The sequence below is a fragment of the Nannospalax galili genome, unplaced genomic scaffold, assembly GCF_000622305.1.
Source record: "Nannospalax galili isolate Female #2095 unplaced genomic scaffold, S.galili_v1.0 scaffold1490, whole genome shotgun sequence".
NCBI classification, from domain to species: domain Eukaryota; kingdom Metazoa; phylum Chordata; class Mammalia; order Rodentia; family Spalacidae; genus Nannospalax; species Nannospalax galili.
The window spans coordinates 29,906-48,450 of NW_008327613.1; the positions used below are offsets into that span (position 1 = coordinate 29,906).

Here is an 18,545-nt window from a genome sequence, read left to right on the forward strand (position 1 = left end):
ATGTACTGTTCCTTGTTGTCTGACCAGATCTAGAGATTCAGCTGGAATGTACTGCTAGGGTCATCCCGTGAATTCAGTGGTTGTATTGGGTTAAGGCAAAAATCATACTTGTTTGTAGGAGCTAGTAGTAAGTTTGGGAGTAATGAGGCACTTACATGGTCAAGTCTTTCTCTGATTAAGAGGGTAAAGGTCTTTACATTTTATTTATCCTTTAAGTTTAAGAGTCTCTTTAAAATGGAGCTAGAGAGATGGCTCAGTGGTTTGTAGCAGGAGGCCTCCAAAGATGGCGCGGACCCAGAGCCCTGGGATTCGGCGAGAATTCATTTCACTTCTTGGTCCGCAAATAGCCCGCCAAAAGGAGCCCACACCTCCATACCCTGCTCGAGAGCCCAGTGACTGCTGACAGAATGCGTGGCACGGACCAATCAGAAAACGATACGCTGAATAAAGGAACTTGGGGGCGGAGAAAAGGGAGATATAAGGCCTGCCCCCTCCTACATTGAACGAGCCTGCAGCACCTGCCTAGTGCTTGCTTCTATCCGACTCCCGGGGTCTGTGTGTTGTGACTCCGCGCCTCTTACCACCCCTAATCGACTGGGGACCTGATCCAGGTTAGGGTCTTCACAGCTGGCCTGAGGAGAACCCACAACAGTGGTTAAGAGCACTGGCTGCTCTTGCAAAAGACCCAGGTTCAATTCCCAGTACCCACATGGCAACTAACAACTGTCTGTAGCTCCGGTTCCTGATACAGCAAAACATTTGTCATGTAGAGAGATAAGTGAGAGGGAACAAACGGAGCTGTGAGAGCAGCAATGTAGGCATGAGTGTTGCATAATGGAGGCACTCTGCAGCTTCAGCAACAGGAAAATACTTTGTTTCTTCAGAGAAAGGATCGCCCATTATTGCAGCTGGGAGTCTTTCAAATTCAAGGTCATGTCTTTGCAGATGAGAAGGCTGAGACACAGAGGCAGTCACTGTGTTGCTCGACCAAAGTCTCCCAGGGCCATCAGAAAAGAGCTGTGGAGCCTAGGGTAGCTCCAGGATGTCCATCCTCAGGCAAGTGAAGGCCCTGTGGTCGGGCAGCTCAGATGCTGGGGATGCCAAGAAGCACAAAGAAAGTGACAGGGAAGGAGGCCTGTTTCAGTGTGTTCAAGAGCAGGTGACTGTTGTGGGAGCCTGGAGCTTCACCCCACCAGGGAGCTCAAAAAGATGATGCAAAGAAAGGAAGGCACAGAGGCTGGGAGGCTGCGGCCCTGCTTCCCACCTGTCACTTACACAAAGGCTGCTTCCAGGATACCAATCGCCTGCCCCTTTAGCCGCTCCCACCTGTGGGCAAATGTGCCCTGCAGCCAAAGTCTCAAGCAAAGTCACTGTGCCATAGAGGGGTGACTTTGTGAACATGTTAATCACTTACGTGTTTATCTAACAGCCAGTGATACCTAACCTACCACATCCCCCTCCAAGGCTGAAGGTAGAGAGAGTGACAGTGACGGAGGCATCTCATGTTATCTGCTTTCACAAAGTCTCCTTCCAGATCCCCAAAGGCGCATGAAGGTCTCCAGCTACTGACTCCCAGGATCCGCCAAGCCTCACAGACAAGACAGCCCTCCCATGATGAGAGCCTCCTCCCCAAGCAGGAGCAATGATCTCAGGGGAACCAAATTGTCCCCCCAAGCAGTACAGGCTTCTTTGAACCACCTGGTGGAACCAGAACTGAAGCAAAGATCAAGCAGACCTCACCTTAAGACTGCTTAATTATGCAAGGCTCTTGCCACCTCTCCCGATTTTCCCTCTGTTCAAGCCTAAAGCTCAGGTCAGTACTCTAAAGCTGAGCTGAAAGGTTAATTTCCATCTTCCATTTTGATTCAAATCCTTTCTTGCCTTTTTGCCATCGCTTTTGTCTGCTTTCTCTGGGGCAAGTGCCTAGACTTAACATGCTGAGAGTGAGGCCTCTGGCCCAGGACTCTGGTTACAGGAGGAGCCTTAGTGCTGCACCCTGAACGTCACAATATGGAACTAACACTGAACAATATACCAAGACCTTTGGAATGAATGGAGGGATGAACGACACCAGGTCAGACTGGCCCCTGGAGGATTCTCAGCACAGATCCAAACCACACTGCAATGGCTGTGACACAGAACTGGCCCTGAAATGGCAGCCCATGGAGGAATATCAAAATTTGCAGCCTGAACCCAGCTGTGACCAACTGACTGCCAAAAATGGCTATCAACATGGGCTCTAGGAAGTTTACAGAGGCTCATTCAGTGATTTTCAATTTCTGAAGTACCAAGAAAATTTCAGCTCCTGTGGGGGGAAAATAATCAATAGTAACTACTTACTTCAGATGTTGGAAATAACGAACAAGAACGTTGAAGCAACTATTATTAAAAAATGTTTCACAAAATAGATAATGTCTTATCGTTAATTATACCAAATGGTAACACTTATTCTTCCTATCAAACAATTGTGCCCATTGATTGAACTCATAAATATATAAAAATATTGTATTCATCAAAAAATTAAAATAAAGCCTGGTGTGGTAGTGCACACCTTTAAGCCCAGCACTCTTGAGGAAGAGGCAGACAGACCTCTGTGAGATAGAGGCCAGTCTGGTCTACATAGCAAGTTCCAGACCAGCAGGGGTTACATGGAAACCCTGTCTCAAAAAAATAATATAATAATAATAATTAAAAGATATCTTTTTGTAAGTTACAATTAAATGTACCAACAAACAGAATAATTTTGAAATGGATGGAAAAATCGGTTTCTGTTGCTTCTATAACACACACTATAAGCTTAGAGGCTTAAAACAGCTCAAATTTATTATATGAAAGTCAGTCCAAAACAGTTGTCAACAGGGCTATATTCTTCTTGAAGACTAGATGAGAGTCTATGCCTTTCCCTTCTTAGCGTCTGGGGCCACCTGCACTCCTTGGCTTTTGACCTTTCCTTCTAGGAGCAAAGCCAGAGGCAACCAACTCTTCAAGGCTTTGTGGTCTCCCTAACGGTTCTCTGGTTGTGAGCTCTACTCATTCTAACAGGGACCTTTGTGATTACGCTGAGCCTACCCAGATTACCCAAGATGTTCTTCCTCTTTCAAATTCCTTACTCACATATGTGAAGATTCTTTTGCCGTGTAAGGTACCATAGTCACAGGATCTGAAGACTGAGGACATGTGCTGAATTGCTTACTTTTCTTGTGGCTATGACAAAATACATGACAAAAGTAACAATGTAGGAAAGGTCTATTTTGGCTCACAGTTTGAGGGTACAGTTGATCGTGGTGGCAGGAGGACAGTTTGAGGGTACAGTTGATCATGGTGGCAGGAGGATGAGGCACTGGTCACACTGTGTCCTCAATCAGGAAGTAGAGAGGGATGAATGCTGGTGCTCCACTGGCTTTCTCCTTTTTCTTCAGTCCAGGATAACAGCCAATGGGATGGTACTGCCAACATTCAGGGAGTTACCTCCTGAGTTAAACCTTTCTGGAAACACTATCATATCACTGTTTTAGTTTGCCTTCAATTGCTGTGACAAAACACTCTGAGCAACACCAATTTGGCTTACAACTCCCAGGTCACAGTTCATCGATTAGCAAGCCCAAGGAAGGAACTCAAGGTGGGAACCTGGAGACAGGAGCTAAAGCACAGGCCATGGAGGAATAGTGCTTACTGGCTTGTTCTCTTGGCCCATGCTCAGCCTGCTTTCTTATATAATACAGGACAGCTTGCCCAGGGGTGGCACCACCCGTAGTGAGCTGGGCCCTCCTACATCACTCAACAATCGAAATGCCTCACAGACATGATCACAGGCCAGTCCAATGGAGGTAATTCCTCAGTTGAGACTCCCTCAACCTAGGTGTGTCAAGTTGACAACAAAAGCTATCCAGCGCAATTGACCCCTGTCAACTTGACATATAAACACACTGCTAATAAACCACAACATTTCCATTTCTTGTCCCCAAGATAGGTTAACATTAATATCAATATCACAACATAAGGCAATACAACTTTAAAAGTCCTACAGTCCTTAAAAAATCCAAAGACTTTAACAGTTCAAAGTTTCTTTTAAAAGTCTTTTAACTATGGGCTCCTGTAAAAAGGGAGGAATCAAGCACACCTAAGCAAAACCTAAGTCCAGCAAATAGCTTAAGTCTGGATATGTGGGATTCACTCATGATCTTCTGGGACCCAAAGGGTTTTGGCAGCTCTGTTTCTCTGGCTCTGCCATCCACAGCACACACAGCTTGTCTTGAAAGCCCAGACCAATTCCATGCCACACCTGCTGCTGCCCTTGATGGTTGTCCCATGGTCCTGGCACCTCCAAAAAGCTGGTGTCTCCACTGAAACTGCAGTTGCACCTTCACCATTATGGCCTCTCGGGGTGCAAAGTCTCAGATTCTCTCCATGACCCCTTCAATCCTGGGGCTCTTCATTGCAACTGAGGCTGTACTTCACCAATGGCCTTTCCTGGGCTCTCCGAGTGCCAAGCCTCACTTCACATTTCAACACCAGAACCATGCAGAAGATGCTTACACACTACCAAGTCCTGCTTCCAGCTTGAGATGGAGGTTCAGGCCCTCTCTAGACCATAGCTGCTGTCCACTGACCCTAAGGAAATACTTCCCAGAAGATTTTGCCACAGCGATGCTGGTCTCTTGTTACAGCTGATTTTTCGGCCTCAGCTAACCAGCTCCAATTGTCCCAGTAAAGCAAAGGCTTTACTTCAAGTTCTGGTCTCTTCTTAATCACTGATGATTCTTCAGCCCCAGCTGACCAGAAACCACAAATTCTCAGCTCAAAATGTCACACAAACAGCCCTGATAATCTCTGCTTCCCTTTGAAGCTTCACAAGCCAGGCCTCTATCATCTACAGCTCTTTTAGTATAACTGTTCCAAGCTCCATAGCTTCAAACTCTAAGCACTCAATGGCTTTTCTAGCCCAAAGTTCTAAATGTTTCCACAATCCTCCCAAAAACAACTGGGTCAGATCTGTCACAGCAATACCCCACTCTTGGTACCAATTCCTGTTCTAGTTTGCCTTCAATTGCTGTTACAACACACTCTGATCAATTCCAACCTGGGGAGGAAAGAGTTTATTTGGCTTACCTCTCCCAGGTCACAGTTCATCACTTAGGGAGCCCAAGGTAGGAACTCAGGGCAGGAGCCTGGAGGCAGAAGCTGAAGCACAGGCCATGGAGGAACGCTGCTTACTGGCTTGCTCTCCTGGGCCACGGACTTCTTGTCAGTATGGATATTTGGAGACCGTAGCTGGTAAGGTGTCTCTGTTTGCCTTCAAAGTTATGAAATGAGATCCTGGTTCCAGCAGGGGTTTTGGAAGGAGCATTCTTCTATTCTGTTGATAGAGAATGTATTAGTTTGTTTTTTCTGTTGTTGTGATAAACTAATCACCAAAAGTAACTTGGAGAGGAAACGGTTTATTTAGCTTACACTTCCACATCACAGTCCATTATTGAGGAAGTCAAAGCAGGAGTTCAAGCAGGAACTGGAGGAAGGAATTGAAGTGGAGACCACAGACGAACACTGCTTCCTGTCCTGCTCCTACCCTTTTTATACAGCCCTGGCCCACCTGCCCAGGGATGACACCACCGCAGTGGGCTGAGCCCTCCTACGTCAATTAACAATCAAGAAAATGCTCCACAGATATGGCCACAGGCCAGTCTGATATAGGAAATTCTTCAATTAATGTTCCCTCTTCTCAGGTGACTAGTTTGCCAGCACATGTCAGGAAATCACAGGATCTATATTTGAGTGTGCACTTTCCAGTGCAGCCATAAATAGGGGGCACCCACTCCTCTGTAAAAAAAAAAAAAACCCACCCTATACTCTGTTAGAAGGAGGAGGAGGAGGAGAAAAGAAATAAAATGATAGGTGTTTGGATAGACAGATAAGAGGGATCTGACTAGACCGCAAGTGAATGGACTTGCACTGGGGAACGTCTGGGGACACTGCCTTAACACCCAGGACAGAGCATATGGGTTTCAGTGGGGAGGCTATGGGAGGATCCTGGTGGGGGCGGGCTATAAAGATGATTCAGATTGTGTGAGATATTCTGTATGAAATAGAACAAAATTTAATAAAAACAAATTTAAAAATCTAACCAGCACAGAGTATAAACCATGGAAGTATAAACAAAACCATAAACAGCAGTGCTTGAACACAGGTTATCTGGTGAGTTTCCTCTCTATTTGATAGGCCCCTGGGATGCACTGGGAACACCACTACAAGCTGCACTCGCAGGGAACTGGCTGTGGAGAAAAGCCAGTCTTTTCTAATATCCTGAGCAGATAGGATATTCCAAATACAGGTGGAGTCAGTGAAGACTATGCAGGAGTGACCACGGGAACGCAGCTGAGAGAAACGATTTCATTTATCCACTCGTCCACATGTTCATGCATTTGTTCATTCAACATGTTTTTGACCAATGACACTGTGCCAGGCGTGGGAGTGCAGGCATAAGCAAAATGAAGCCCTGCTCCAGGGTACGTCTGTGCCCCTCTCTCTAAGAGATATTCTTTGGGCCTGGTGACCAATAGGGCACAATGGATGAGAAGAGAAAAGCGACTTAACCCTGTGCAAACATGTGTATAACATTGTCAGGCAACTCATTCAACACCAAGATTGCATAAATTATGAGAGAGAGGGCTAATAAAAATGTCAGTAACAACAATAATAGGAACATTTGTAGAATACCATTCTAAGGTCTCTGCCTGAATTATCCCACTTAGTTTTCACAGCTACATTGGTAGGAACTATTTTATAACCATTTTACAGATGACAAGGCTAAGATGTATTCAATATATGTAACTTGGGCCATAGCAACCAATTGGCAAATGCCAGAGGCAGGAATCGCCCAGACAAGCCTTGATGGTTTGAATAAGAATGTCCCCCATAGGCTCCAAGTGTTTGAACACCTTGTTTCCAGTTGGTGGTGCCACTTTGGGAGGTTTAGGAGGTGCGGCCTTGCTGGAGAAAGCCCTGGGGTGGGCTTTAGACTTGCCCACTTGCAGCTTGTCTTCCTTTTCTCCTGGTGCCTGCTTGAAGATGTGAGCACTTGGCTTCCTGCTCCAGCAGTCTTAATGAGCTCCAGGAGGGAATGTTTCAATTCAAAGGAAACAGCTATACAACAGTCAGTGAGAGTCTGTACTTGGGGTAGGAGAGGAAGTACATATGTCAGTACATAGGTGTGTGTCTGTGCATAGCATGTCTGTGTGTAGATGTATGTCGGTATGAGTATATATTTGGGGCAGGGGTGCAGGTACATGTTTGTGTGTAAGTACATGTCAGCATGAATGAAGGTATGTACACACACATCCCAGGGGCTTTCACTACCTGTCTTGGCTTTACATCCTTCTGAACAACACTCTATTGGCTTCCTAGCAATCCTAACAACATGTGAGAAGGCACACCCACTTAGGACTGCATCCTGCCAGCCTCTGCTCCTGTGATCCTCCTCTTGGAAGCCAAACTAGAGCTCCTGTGGGATCATATCTTACTGTAACAAAACATGTTAGGCAGAGAGCTCTTGGCCTCTCCCACCTAAGGATGTACAGCCTCTCTCAATGTGACGGCTGGTTTTAATGTCAACTTGCCACGAATTAGAATCACCTGAGTAGGAAGCCTCACTTGGCGGACTTGTCTTAATTACCTTAAGTGATGTGAGAATACCCAACACAAATGTGGGCAGCACCCTCTGAAAGCAGGCCAGATAAAAAGGGGCATGATAGAAGAAGGCTTTTCACCTTTTGCTTGTTTGATCTTCCCTCTCACCACCAAGTTAATTTTTTAAAGAATATTTTTATTATTCCAAAGAGAGGCAATTTTTAACACATTTTTCCAGAAATTACTTAAAGCAGGTTACATAAAAATGGATACACAATGAAGCTTAAGGGTAAAAAAGTAAAGATTCTCAGCGAATTAGAATCACCTGAGTAGGAAGCCTCACTTGGCGGACTTGTCTTAATTACCTTAAGTGATGTGAGAATACCCAACACAAATGTGGGCAGCACCCTCTGAAAGCAGGCCAGATAAAAAGGGGCATGATAGAAGAAGGCTTTTCACCTTTTGCTTGTTTGATCTTCCCTCTCACCACCAAGTTAATTTTTTAAAGAATATTTTTATTATTCCAAAGAGAGGCAATTTTTAACACATTTTTCCAGAAATTACTTGAAGCAAGTTACATAAAAATGTATATACAATGAAGTTTAAGGGTGGAAAAGCAGGGATAAGAAAGCGGGTATAATGACACACATCCTCAATTCCAGCACCTGGGAGGCAGAGCTTGGCCCACTCAGTAAGCTCCAGGCCAGCTGGGGTCACAGGGAGACCCTGTCTCAAAAAGACCAAAAAAAAAAAATTAAATACCAAATGATCTGTCAACATGGAATCAACTTAGGTGGAATAATGAAGGTTTCCATTAGCTCTGTTTTTTTCTTGAAGATCCTAATGAGTTTATTGGGCTTGCTAACAGAGCATAGGGTGGGGGTTTATTTACAGAAGAGTGGGCGCCCCCCACCCCCGTTTATGGCTGCTCTGGAAAGTCCGCGCTAAAATATTGATCCTGTGACTTCCCGACAGTCATACAAAATGGTGAGAGAAGTGCCTCCTGGCATTCTCAGCTTATATATCCATAGGCTCTCCCCAACATACAGCTAAGGTCGACTGAATGGGTGGCAGGGGTAACTGACTGCCCCCTTGACTCCTTGATGAGCATGGGAAGGAGCCACGAAGTTAATTTATTCTGTTGTTACTGCTGATTCCCTTGCTGATATCAGAATGAGCTTTTTCAGGCTTCCATCACTGACTAAGGACCAGTGGCTCTCCAGAGCCCTCTAGGTTTCAGGCACAAGACTAGGACTACTGAGACACCAGGCCCATGAACTGAGCAACTACTGAGTTCTTGGCCTCTCTTTTATGAGAAAGCCACTGTGAGACTACTTCAACTCCTGAGGCATTCACCCAGCTTCAAAGACTGAGCAACTACCAGGCTCTTAGCCTCTCAGATGTGATTCAGATGTTATTATTCAAAGTAAGCTAATTAATATAAATATATATTCTCTATCATTTCTTCATATATATATATAGTCATTCTATCAGTGCTGTTCCTCTAGGGAACCCTGACTAATACACTGAACTTCTTACCTACCTCTAAAATGTAGACGTGGGCACACTCAGATGTCACTAGCTTCTGAGGTGAGGCTCTCTAACTGCTTACTTTTCTCTCTGCCAAGTCCTTAGCTCTTTTGTCCTAATTGCCGGGAATGGTGTCCAAGAGCCAGGCGAGGTGAGGTCTTCCAGAGCAGCCAGCCCCTCCTAGGGAGTTTCTCCTTCCCATAGTACGGCCGATTATGCTTTGCTTCCTGGGATCCTGTCTCCCCCATGTCTCCTTCATTTCCTGTCCCCTGTGTCCTATGGCCCATGCCGAGGTTATTTCAATGCATAGAGGCCTCTGACCTGGGTTCCACTTAGATAATACCAGACCACATAAGGGTGTTACTAAGGGAGCAGCCACCAAAAAGTGTGTGTGTGTGTATATGTGTGTGTGTGTGTGTGTGTGTGTAACATGAGCTATGCAAAAACAATAAAATAAAGTGGGAGTGAGCTTGCCAGTCACTGAAAAGTGTCTGTAGAGCCAGGCAGGTAGGAGGAAGAGGACAGGACAGCGTGGGCGTCACCGCACTCTGCTCTTTAGCTTGGCCAGGGCAGCTGCAGGCAGTATGACCCACCAGATGTAAGGAGGAGACTCTTCCTGTTCTTCCCCAGCTGAAGGATGATGAACAGACCCTGGAAGGTTCTATACCTCCTGTGGGCCGTTCTGGTGGCCCTGATGGCCTTCAGCTACCAAAAAAGGAAGACAACGTTTATAAAAGTTGAGGAAGTAAATGCAGTAGAGACTTTGGTGAAGAAAGCCTTGCAGTACGTCACAGACGCATACAATGAGAAAAGTGAGGACATGTACAACTTCAGGATTCTCCGCATCCTAAAGATCGAGAAGCAGGTCAGTGTGTGGTTTCCCTGTCTCTCCTTCACATGGTTAATATGGAGCTCCAATGCTCTGGTAAAGTCCTACTCCACTGTGATATAGCCTCCTGTAAAATGGGCGGTTTGGTTTTAGTTTTGGTAAGGTCTCTCTGTGTAACCTAGGTTGTTCTCAACCTTCAGTTCTCCTGCCCTAGCCTTCCCAGTACTGTGAGTACAGCCATGTGCTACCACGCTGAACTGAAAGTGGGCATTTTAGGAGACACGTACCTTCACTAGACTAGATGAAGCTGTCCTTTCAATGATAACCAAGATCAAAGCCAATAGGCCACATGCCCAAGGCCATCTCTACTGGCCGCCTACTTTTGTAAGTAGTGTCATTGGAACTAGTCATGCCGGGTCCATCTGGGATTGTTGTCATGTTACCATGGGCAAGTTGAGAAATTACAACACAGGCCACACAGCCTACAGAGCCTTACCTGTTTACTGTTTACTATCTAGCCTCCATAGAAAACCTATATACAGTCCTTCCTGGAAAAATTGGCCTTTTCTGTGCTGTCCAAGGAGTAGATCAGCCCTTGAAGAAAGAGAGGATTTTGGTAGTCTCCCTGAATGACTACAAAAAGCTTGGAGTCAGACAGGAAGGAAACCAAAACTTGCCAAGCCTGGGGTATGGTGTAAGGGAGTCTCCTCATGTAGGAGCCACACTGGGTAGAAGGGATTGAGCTCCACTTCCTTCCCCCTCGCTGCCCACAGGTGACTGACCATATAGAGTATCACATCAGTGTGGATATGCAGAGGACCACATGCCTGAAGAACGAGACGAGCAGCTGTGAGATCCAGGAAGGCGCGCTTTACAAGGTGCTGGGCAAGCACATTCCCACAGACAGATGACATTTTTCGTGGGATCCTCTGTGGTTTGGGGATGAGGGAAGGTAGACTCATGAATGATGTCTCCTCTTTCAAAGAGGAAAAGTGGAGATGGAAATGGCTGAGGCTAGATGAAGGGGCCCAAAGGGAGCTGTTGGTGGCTTAACTGCAGGAAGACACCCTGGACCAAGGGAAACAGTCAGTTTTTAAACATATTTTAGCAGGAAGTGGGAAACACATTTAAAAATAAATTGATGGTAGAGGGTGACCTAGGAATAAAACTGCCCACATCATCACCACTGTGTGGATAGTCAGGGCAGGTTCAACATACAGAGAAACCTTAAGGCTGTCAGTCTTTTGTTTTTCTTTTTTTATGTGTATGAGTGTTCTGTCTGCATGTGTGCAAGTAAACCCGTGTCATGCAATGCCCACAGAGGTCGGAGAGGGCATTGGATTCCCCTGGAACTGGAGTTACACATCATTATTAGCTGCCATGTGGGTGCTAGGAATTCAACTGAGGTCTTCTGCAAGGACAACTCATGCTCCCAACCACTGAGCCATCTCTCCAGCCTGAAGGCTGCCAGTCTTAACATCCTGTATATCTCTTGACTTTCCCTTAATGAATTTGATCAAGGATGGCTGCAGTCCCTTCTTGTTTGGCATCATCCTGGTTGATGTCTAACTTTTAGTGTAATCATTAACAGCCTCTCCTTTTGCTTATAACATGTCCTTGCTCAATTCATAAACTGTATGACCACTCTAGTTATAATGGCTTAGGGATTCTCAACACACATTATTGAGCTCCTTCCTCATGTTGGGACACAAAAATGGATGGTTTGGTTGAATGAGATAAAGGATAAATAGAGGGAGGAAGGGATAGGTGGAAGGATGGAAGGATAAATGGACAGATGCATGGGACTAGAAGGGTAGATGTGTCAATGAATTAATAATGGGTGATAGATGGATGGAAGGATGGAATGGAAGGAAGAGAGGGAGGAATAGAGGATGAGAGGGAGAAATGGAGGGAGAGAGAAGGGGATCTGATAGAAACCAAGTAAGGAAAGGAATAGTAAATACATGAGTAAACACGGAAGAGGAAGCAGACCAGTAATTCTCATCATGAATATGGAATGGGTCCTCTATTTGTACTCCAAACCTAACCCCAATGGTACATTCTCCAGAATAATCCAGCAATATTACTAACAAGTAATTAAAATCACAAAAATATAAGATCTGAATTGAAAGGGGAATGAAGTGGTGACGTTTTCCTCCAGCTTCCAGTTTTATATACTCTTCTTTCTCCCCTGCATGAAATTTCACCTTGAATGCTGACCTATTTATTTATTTGTTTATTTATTTTATTGTTGTTGTTCTTTGCCATATGATCTGGCTATGCAGGTGGGGCTGCCCTTGACCTCACTGTAAATCTCTTGACTCAGCTCATGGTGACCTTTTAAAATATGTTTTGGTCTTTTGTTTTCAGAAAATCCAATGCTACTTCTCAGTGTATGTCGTACCCTGGGTTGAAAAATACAAAATTCTCAACAAGAAGTGTACCAATGACTGAGTGCACTGGAGCACACGCGGTGGCCACTGTGCTGGGGCATCCTGCAATTGACAGTAACCTTCAACTCTCACAATAAACATGTCGGCTTCTTCTCTTAGTGGTCGTCATACTGGGCTTCCTTTTTTCCCCCATGAATTCTTCAGTTCATAACAAATTACTTAGAAACAGACTTTAAATGAATTGTTCATTATGTGCTTAATATCATTTAAAACATCTCAGGTTAGAGCTAGAGAGATAGCTCAGTGGTTAAGACCACATAACTGCTCTTATAGAGGGCCCAATTCAGTTCCCAGCACCCATATAGGCAGCTCACAACCACCTGTAACTGCAGCTCCAGGGGGATCCAAAGCTGATCTCAACTGGCACATGCACTCACGGGCACATACCCACACACAAACATAAATTTTTAAAAATCTTAAATCTCACATTAAGTGAAATTGATGCATAAAAATATGGAATTAGGGGGCTGGAGAGATGGCTCAGTGGTTAAGAGCACCGACTGCTCTTGCAGAGGACCCAGGTTTGATTCCCAGCACCCACATGGCGGCCGTGAACCATCCTTAACTCCAGTTCCAGGGGAATCTGAAACCTTCTTCTGACCTCCGTGGCATTGCACGACACGGGTGTACTTACATACATGCAGGCAATACACAAATATACATAAAATAAAAATAATAAAATATTTTTTAAAATATGGCATTAATCATGATGTTGGTTATAACTATTCCTGTGTCCATTATGGGTAAGGAACTTACAAAGTACTAAACAAGTCTTATAAACCTTAGTATTCACCAGTATCATTTAAAAGATTATTATTTTCCTTATTTAACCAGTTAGGAAATAGGTGTCATAATTTGAAGAAGGGATCAAGAGGCAAAGCTAAGGGAAAAACCTCAAAAGCCAATGCTACTAGCCACTGCATTCCAGAAAGGGGATATTTGAATGGAGACCTTTAAAGTTGCTAGTTCAATTTCTCCATGACAGAAGTCTAGTATCACTAGAATCCCAGAGTTTCTACTCTTTGACAAACTTAACATGGCATTTATTTAAGTGTAGTTTTCAATATAGTATTTTTGTGGGTTTTTGTTGTTGTTGTTGTTGTTTTGTGACTGGACCTCACTAGGTAGCCCTGGCAACCCGGAACTCACTACGTCAACCAGGCTGGTCTCCAACTCACAGAAATCCACCTGCCTCTGCCTCCCAAATGCTGGGATTATAAGTGTGTGTGCTACCATTCCCAGCTTATAATACTTTTATTAATTATTTGAGAATTTCATACATGCATGCAGTGTATTTTTATATTTGCTTCCTACTCTTCCCCCAACTCCTCCCACATTCACCCCAGCCCCTCACAACCCCCAACTTCATGTCATCTTTAGGGATGTGGACCCAGGTATATCCACCATGCTCCAGTGGATGGCTCCACACCCATGAGTCTATGAGCAGCACAAACTGGACTTGGTGAGTTATAAAATACACCAGATAAATTAGTTTATTTGGGCTCATAGTTCTGGTCCAAGGTTAAAGAGCGCCATGTAGGGACACCTTCCTTTTGACCAAGTTCCAAGGTGGCATAGCATGAGGCAGGAAATGAGCCAGAGACTTGGTCAAGCTGGCTTTTAGAGCAGACCCACTCTCAGAACGATCTAGTAAATCATTAGCCCATTTACACAAGTAAATTCATCTACTCATGTGGGTGGACTCCAATCACCCCCTAAGGTAAGACAGGTGCCTCATGATACAGATTAAATCTCCACAGGAATATGGGAATCACAAACCATACTCAAGCCATGGCACTTTCCAGGCACATTAACAGGAAGTTCACCCAGCAGCTCAACCCAGGACTCCAATGTCCTAGGCCCCTTCTGTACAACTTCCCCCATGTGGTATCAGGAGAGCTGCCAGCAGCTCACTCATCCTTATTCGTGTCTGGTATAAAGAGAAAAGCCTCATGCCAGGAAAAGGACTAGAGAGAAGGCTCAGTGGTTCAGAGCTCTTGCTGCCCTTCCAGAGGACCAGAGTTTGATTTCCAGTACCTATGTAAGGTGGCTCACAACTGCCTGTAACTCCAGCTCCAGGGGACCAAATGCTCTCTTTTGGTGCACATGCATATGGACACAAACATACATACACATAATTAAAAACAAAATAATTCGGTAAAAAATAAGACCAAGAAGGAGAAAGAGAGGGAGAGGAAGAGGGGGAGGGGGGAGAGGAGAGGGGGAGGGGGTGGGGAGGGGAAGGGAGAGAGATTGGTTTTCCAGTTTCCCTGAAGGCAGATAGAAGTTGGGGTATTTCTCCAGTAGTCCAATAGTTACAGTTGGGGTTTGCCAGAGGTGGCTTCCAGGAGCATCATTTCCCTGACCCTTCTGAGCTGGGGTGGCTCCAGGCAGAGGAAGCCACAGACTGCCCACAGGGAAATGGGCTGACATGCTCAGAGAGGGTAGGGCTGGAGGACACAAGCAGAAGACCAATGGATATGAACTGTGATCTTGGAAGCACACAAGTCCTGTTGTGGCTCCCCGAGTCTGGACTGGCTGGGAACTTTCTGGTGGTAGGGCTTGGGTTTGTATTCTTTCCCATTGAACTTCGGAATGTTTCAGGAGGTCCCAGATAGGATTCCCTCTGTTAAATGTCTAGGATCACACTTTAGCTGAGGCAAACTGTATTGCCTTCTTGGAGTTGTTACAAAGGCTGAACATGATGATGAATCACCATGCCTAACACAGGCAGGAATCCAAACGCAGGTGACCTAGAGCAGGGGCTCAGCAGAAGCCATGGCAGTGTACATGAATCTCCATACACACTATTTCCACAGTTGGGCCTTTACACACACACACACACACACACACACACACACACTAAAATTAAAATTTTAAAATAAAAAGAATAGTGTCAATATGAAATCGCATAAACTAATAAATAATTGAACAATTATTCTCACCCTATAAATATAAAATAAAGAAGACCTTAGAGACTGAAAAAGCTTAAGTCAGTACCACTAGTTACGTATTTTTTTGATATTTATTCATTCATTTTGTGACAGGATCTCACTCTATAGCCCAGGCTGGTCTCAGACTCACAGCAATACCCCATTTCCTGAAGGCTAAGATTACAAGGGTGAGCCACCATGTCCATGCCTGAAGAGATCACCATAGGGAAGTAAGAATGCAGGCTAACTGTGTCTTGCATGGAGTCTGAGGGCCTAGAGGGTAATTATTCCCCATACTGATGTTGGAATTCCACCTATGGACTTCCATATGCCTATACTATGCACACAAATAAGGTCTATGTCCAGTACCTCTCTCCTTCTAGAATCTGGAATTTGGCACATGCCAAGCAGAGGTGCCTATGGGAACAGCCTCAAGCAACACCCTGAGCACTGAGTCTCTGATGCTGAACCCTGGTCCCTGGCAGACAGTGTGTCACAGGTGCCATCACAGTTCGCTACTGGAAATCAGGTGCACCCTGTGTGGGCTGCACTGGGATTCTGGGAGTTTCTGCCTGTCTTCTCCTGGGCTACTATCCTATACCTCCTCCTGCTGATGCTGCTGCATGTCCTTTGGCCATAGTAAGTCACAGCCTTGGTACAATTGTACTGAATACACACAGGGGTTGTGAAGACTTCAGACATGCACTGCTGTGAAATGTGAATCACAGTGTTGTGTGTCCAAGTAGCGTATAGAGTTCCTCATACTCAGGCAAGTGATGAGGGCTGTGTTTGAGCCCAGAAAAAGTTGAAGCATGGGCCTGAAGTAGAAAGAACTGTGAAGCTCCCCAAAGATGTCAGCATCCTCTCAAATTGCACCAGCCCTGATGACCACCAAATATCTATGAGATCTGTGAGGTGTGTACATGAAGATAGGAGTGCGGGAAGACATGGGAGGTGTTATGGAAATATCTGCATGTGTGTTTGAGTGGTGTGAGTTCATGTGTGTGAGGCCAGGAGTGTGTTTGTTCAAGTGCGTTTCTGTGTGAGTATGAAGTATCCATGTGTGTGGAGGTGCTGCTAGCATGAGTGTTGGTGAGAGTCAGGGTTGTAAGGACAAATAAGCATGTGTGTGTTTCTGTATGTGTGCTTGTGTATGTAGACAGACCCTCCATGGAGGAGGGGGGTGCATACGGCCTTTTAGAACTTAAAAAAAATGTGCACAACGCAGTTATCTGGGTGTCATCATAGGTCTTTGAACACTCAGCCATCCTGACAGGAATTGTTCCAGAGCTGGTAATAGTTCACCCAGGGCACCGTATATATCAAAAACATGCAAATCAGGGTCTGTGGAAGAGGAAAGAACAGAATCAGTTTTAGGGGAATTTTTAATATTTATTATCTTTATTTTTTGCATATCAGAGTATTGCCTGCATGTATGGAAGTGCACCTGTGTTGTACAGTGCCCGAAAAGGTCAGAAGAGGGCATAGGATCCCCTGAAACTCTTATTAGCTGCCCTGTGGGTGCTGAGAACCTAACCCAGGTCCCCTGAAAGTGCAGCCAGTGCTCTTAACTGCTGAGCCATCTCTCCAGCCCTGGAAATGTTTTTCAAACTGGATAAAAAGGCTCCTGCCTTTCAGCCCCTGAGGGGACTCAGAAAGGAACTGCCTACAGTCATACAGTGGGGACAAGAGGGATGGCTGGCTGCTCACTTGGAATCCACGACAGGTACATCTGGAGCACTCAGTCTAGACAGGATCTGGGATGACAGGGCAGGGCAATGACCCTGTCCCTCTCCTCCTACCCCTGGACCTACACTCTAAAACAGGAAGAAATGCTCATATCTACCAGCTGGCCATGGGACCAGGCTAAACAGAAAAGGACAGCCAAACTGGGAAGACTGAACAGTCCAGTGACCCACAGAATACAAGGACCCCCGAAGAGAAACAAATTCCACTTGCACCCTGGGGGCTGTGTGGAGAGAAGCAGACACCCGGGTCTATAACTGTGCTGCCTTGGGTGGTCAGATTGCCCAGCCCAACAGCCTTCCTCCCTCGGGAAGTGTCAGGTAGCCCCAGGCCTGGGCCCTTGCAGGCCTTGATCCTCAGGGCTAGACAAGCTGCCCACATCCACTGAGCACATCTGAGTATCACACACACACACACACACACACACACACATACACACACACACATGTTCTCAGCTTTGAAGCCGTCATACCACCTGTCACACACCTTTTTCAGCTTGTTTTTTTGCAGGGGACAGGAAGCTTTTCTTTCCTCGCTTTTCTTACATTTGGTCCGGCCAATCTTCACAGTGACCAAATACTCTACTCCTGTGGTCAGCTGTGGAGAAGCAGTTACACTGTTAATTTCCACTCTGCATGTCCTACAGCTGGCCTTCTTCAAGGAAGGACCAAGTGATGGCCTCTGTTCCCAGAGCAGTACCTTCCTCCCCTCCTGCTGGATGAGTGTCAATGGCAGACCAGGTAGGTCCCTGGCCAGATGCATCCTCTGCTGTGGCAGCCACAGAGTGCTGCTACTTCTCTCTTTCATCATCAGGACAAGGCAAGCTGAGTTGCCTAGCAACCACAGACCACTCCCAGGTAGGCACTGTGGTCTCACCACCAGAAATCTGCCTGGCCTCTCACTTTTTCCATGTAAGTCTATACAGTCATCTCCTCCCTCCCTACTCTCCTTCCCAGCCAATCAGAAGGGAGGCAATTTAGCACAGCCTCTAAAAATGGTTTTGGGAATCAAACTAATTCCAGGCATTCACTCCCCATGTATTGACTCTGCAACCTTGAGCAAGTAATGGAGTGGCCTTCATTTCCTTTACAAGGTTCACATAAGCATTGTGCTTGCTTGTGGAGTCATGTGGGCAAAACAAGCATGTCAGCTACTGCATAAGAACCAATCTACTGTGTAGCTAGCTAGCTGTTCCCTCCCAATTGAAACATTCCTTTCTAGAGAGTAGAGGCAGCTCTAAGACTCAGAAAGTAAATAAAACAAGATGTATAAGGTCCCTCCTACCCAAGGTTATAAAGGAAGCTTTTTTGGCTAGCTGTCTGCAAGTTGTGCGTGGAGCCTCTGAGATGCAGCTTCTGGGAGTTATCACCCGTACTGTGGTGGGCTGCTCTGTGGTACAGCTGTCTTAGTCACCCATGCTCCTTTAAGTAA

General features: G+C 45.6%; 2 protein-coding genes across 2 annotated transcripts in view; one reads left to right on the top strand and one right to left on the bottom strand.

The window, feature by feature from the left end:
* Window positions 1-9,741: 9,741 nt before the first annotated feature.
* Cst11 (cystatin 11) lies at window positions 9,742-12,533 on the top strand. The gene is made up of 3 exons (XM_008836657.3): window positions 9,742-10,018; window positions 10,756-10,860; window positions 12,353-12,533. Exons 1-3 carry the CDS (start codon window positions 9,791-9,793, stop codon window positions 12,434-12,436), a joined length of 417 nt encoding a protein of 138 aa, XP_008834879.1. The 5' UTR covers window positions 9,742-9,790; the 3' UTR covers window positions 12,437-12,533.
* Window positions 12,534-15,485: 2,952 nt separating this feature from the next.
* Window positions 15,486-18,545, bottom strand: part of Cstl1 (cystatin like 1) — a 28,209-nt gene continuing 25,149 nt past the window's right edge. Inside the window, exons 3-4 of the mRNA XM_008836818.3 lie at window positions 17,601-17,711; window positions 15,486-16,712 (exon numbers count right to left, since the gene is read on the bottom strand). Of these exons, the coding sequence (XP_008835040.1) occupies window positions 16,629-16,712; window positions 17,601-17,711 (195 nt within the window). The 3' untranslated portion in view covers window positions 15,486-16,628. The remainder of the gene's footprint in view (window positions 16,713-17,600; window positions 17,712-18,545) is intronic.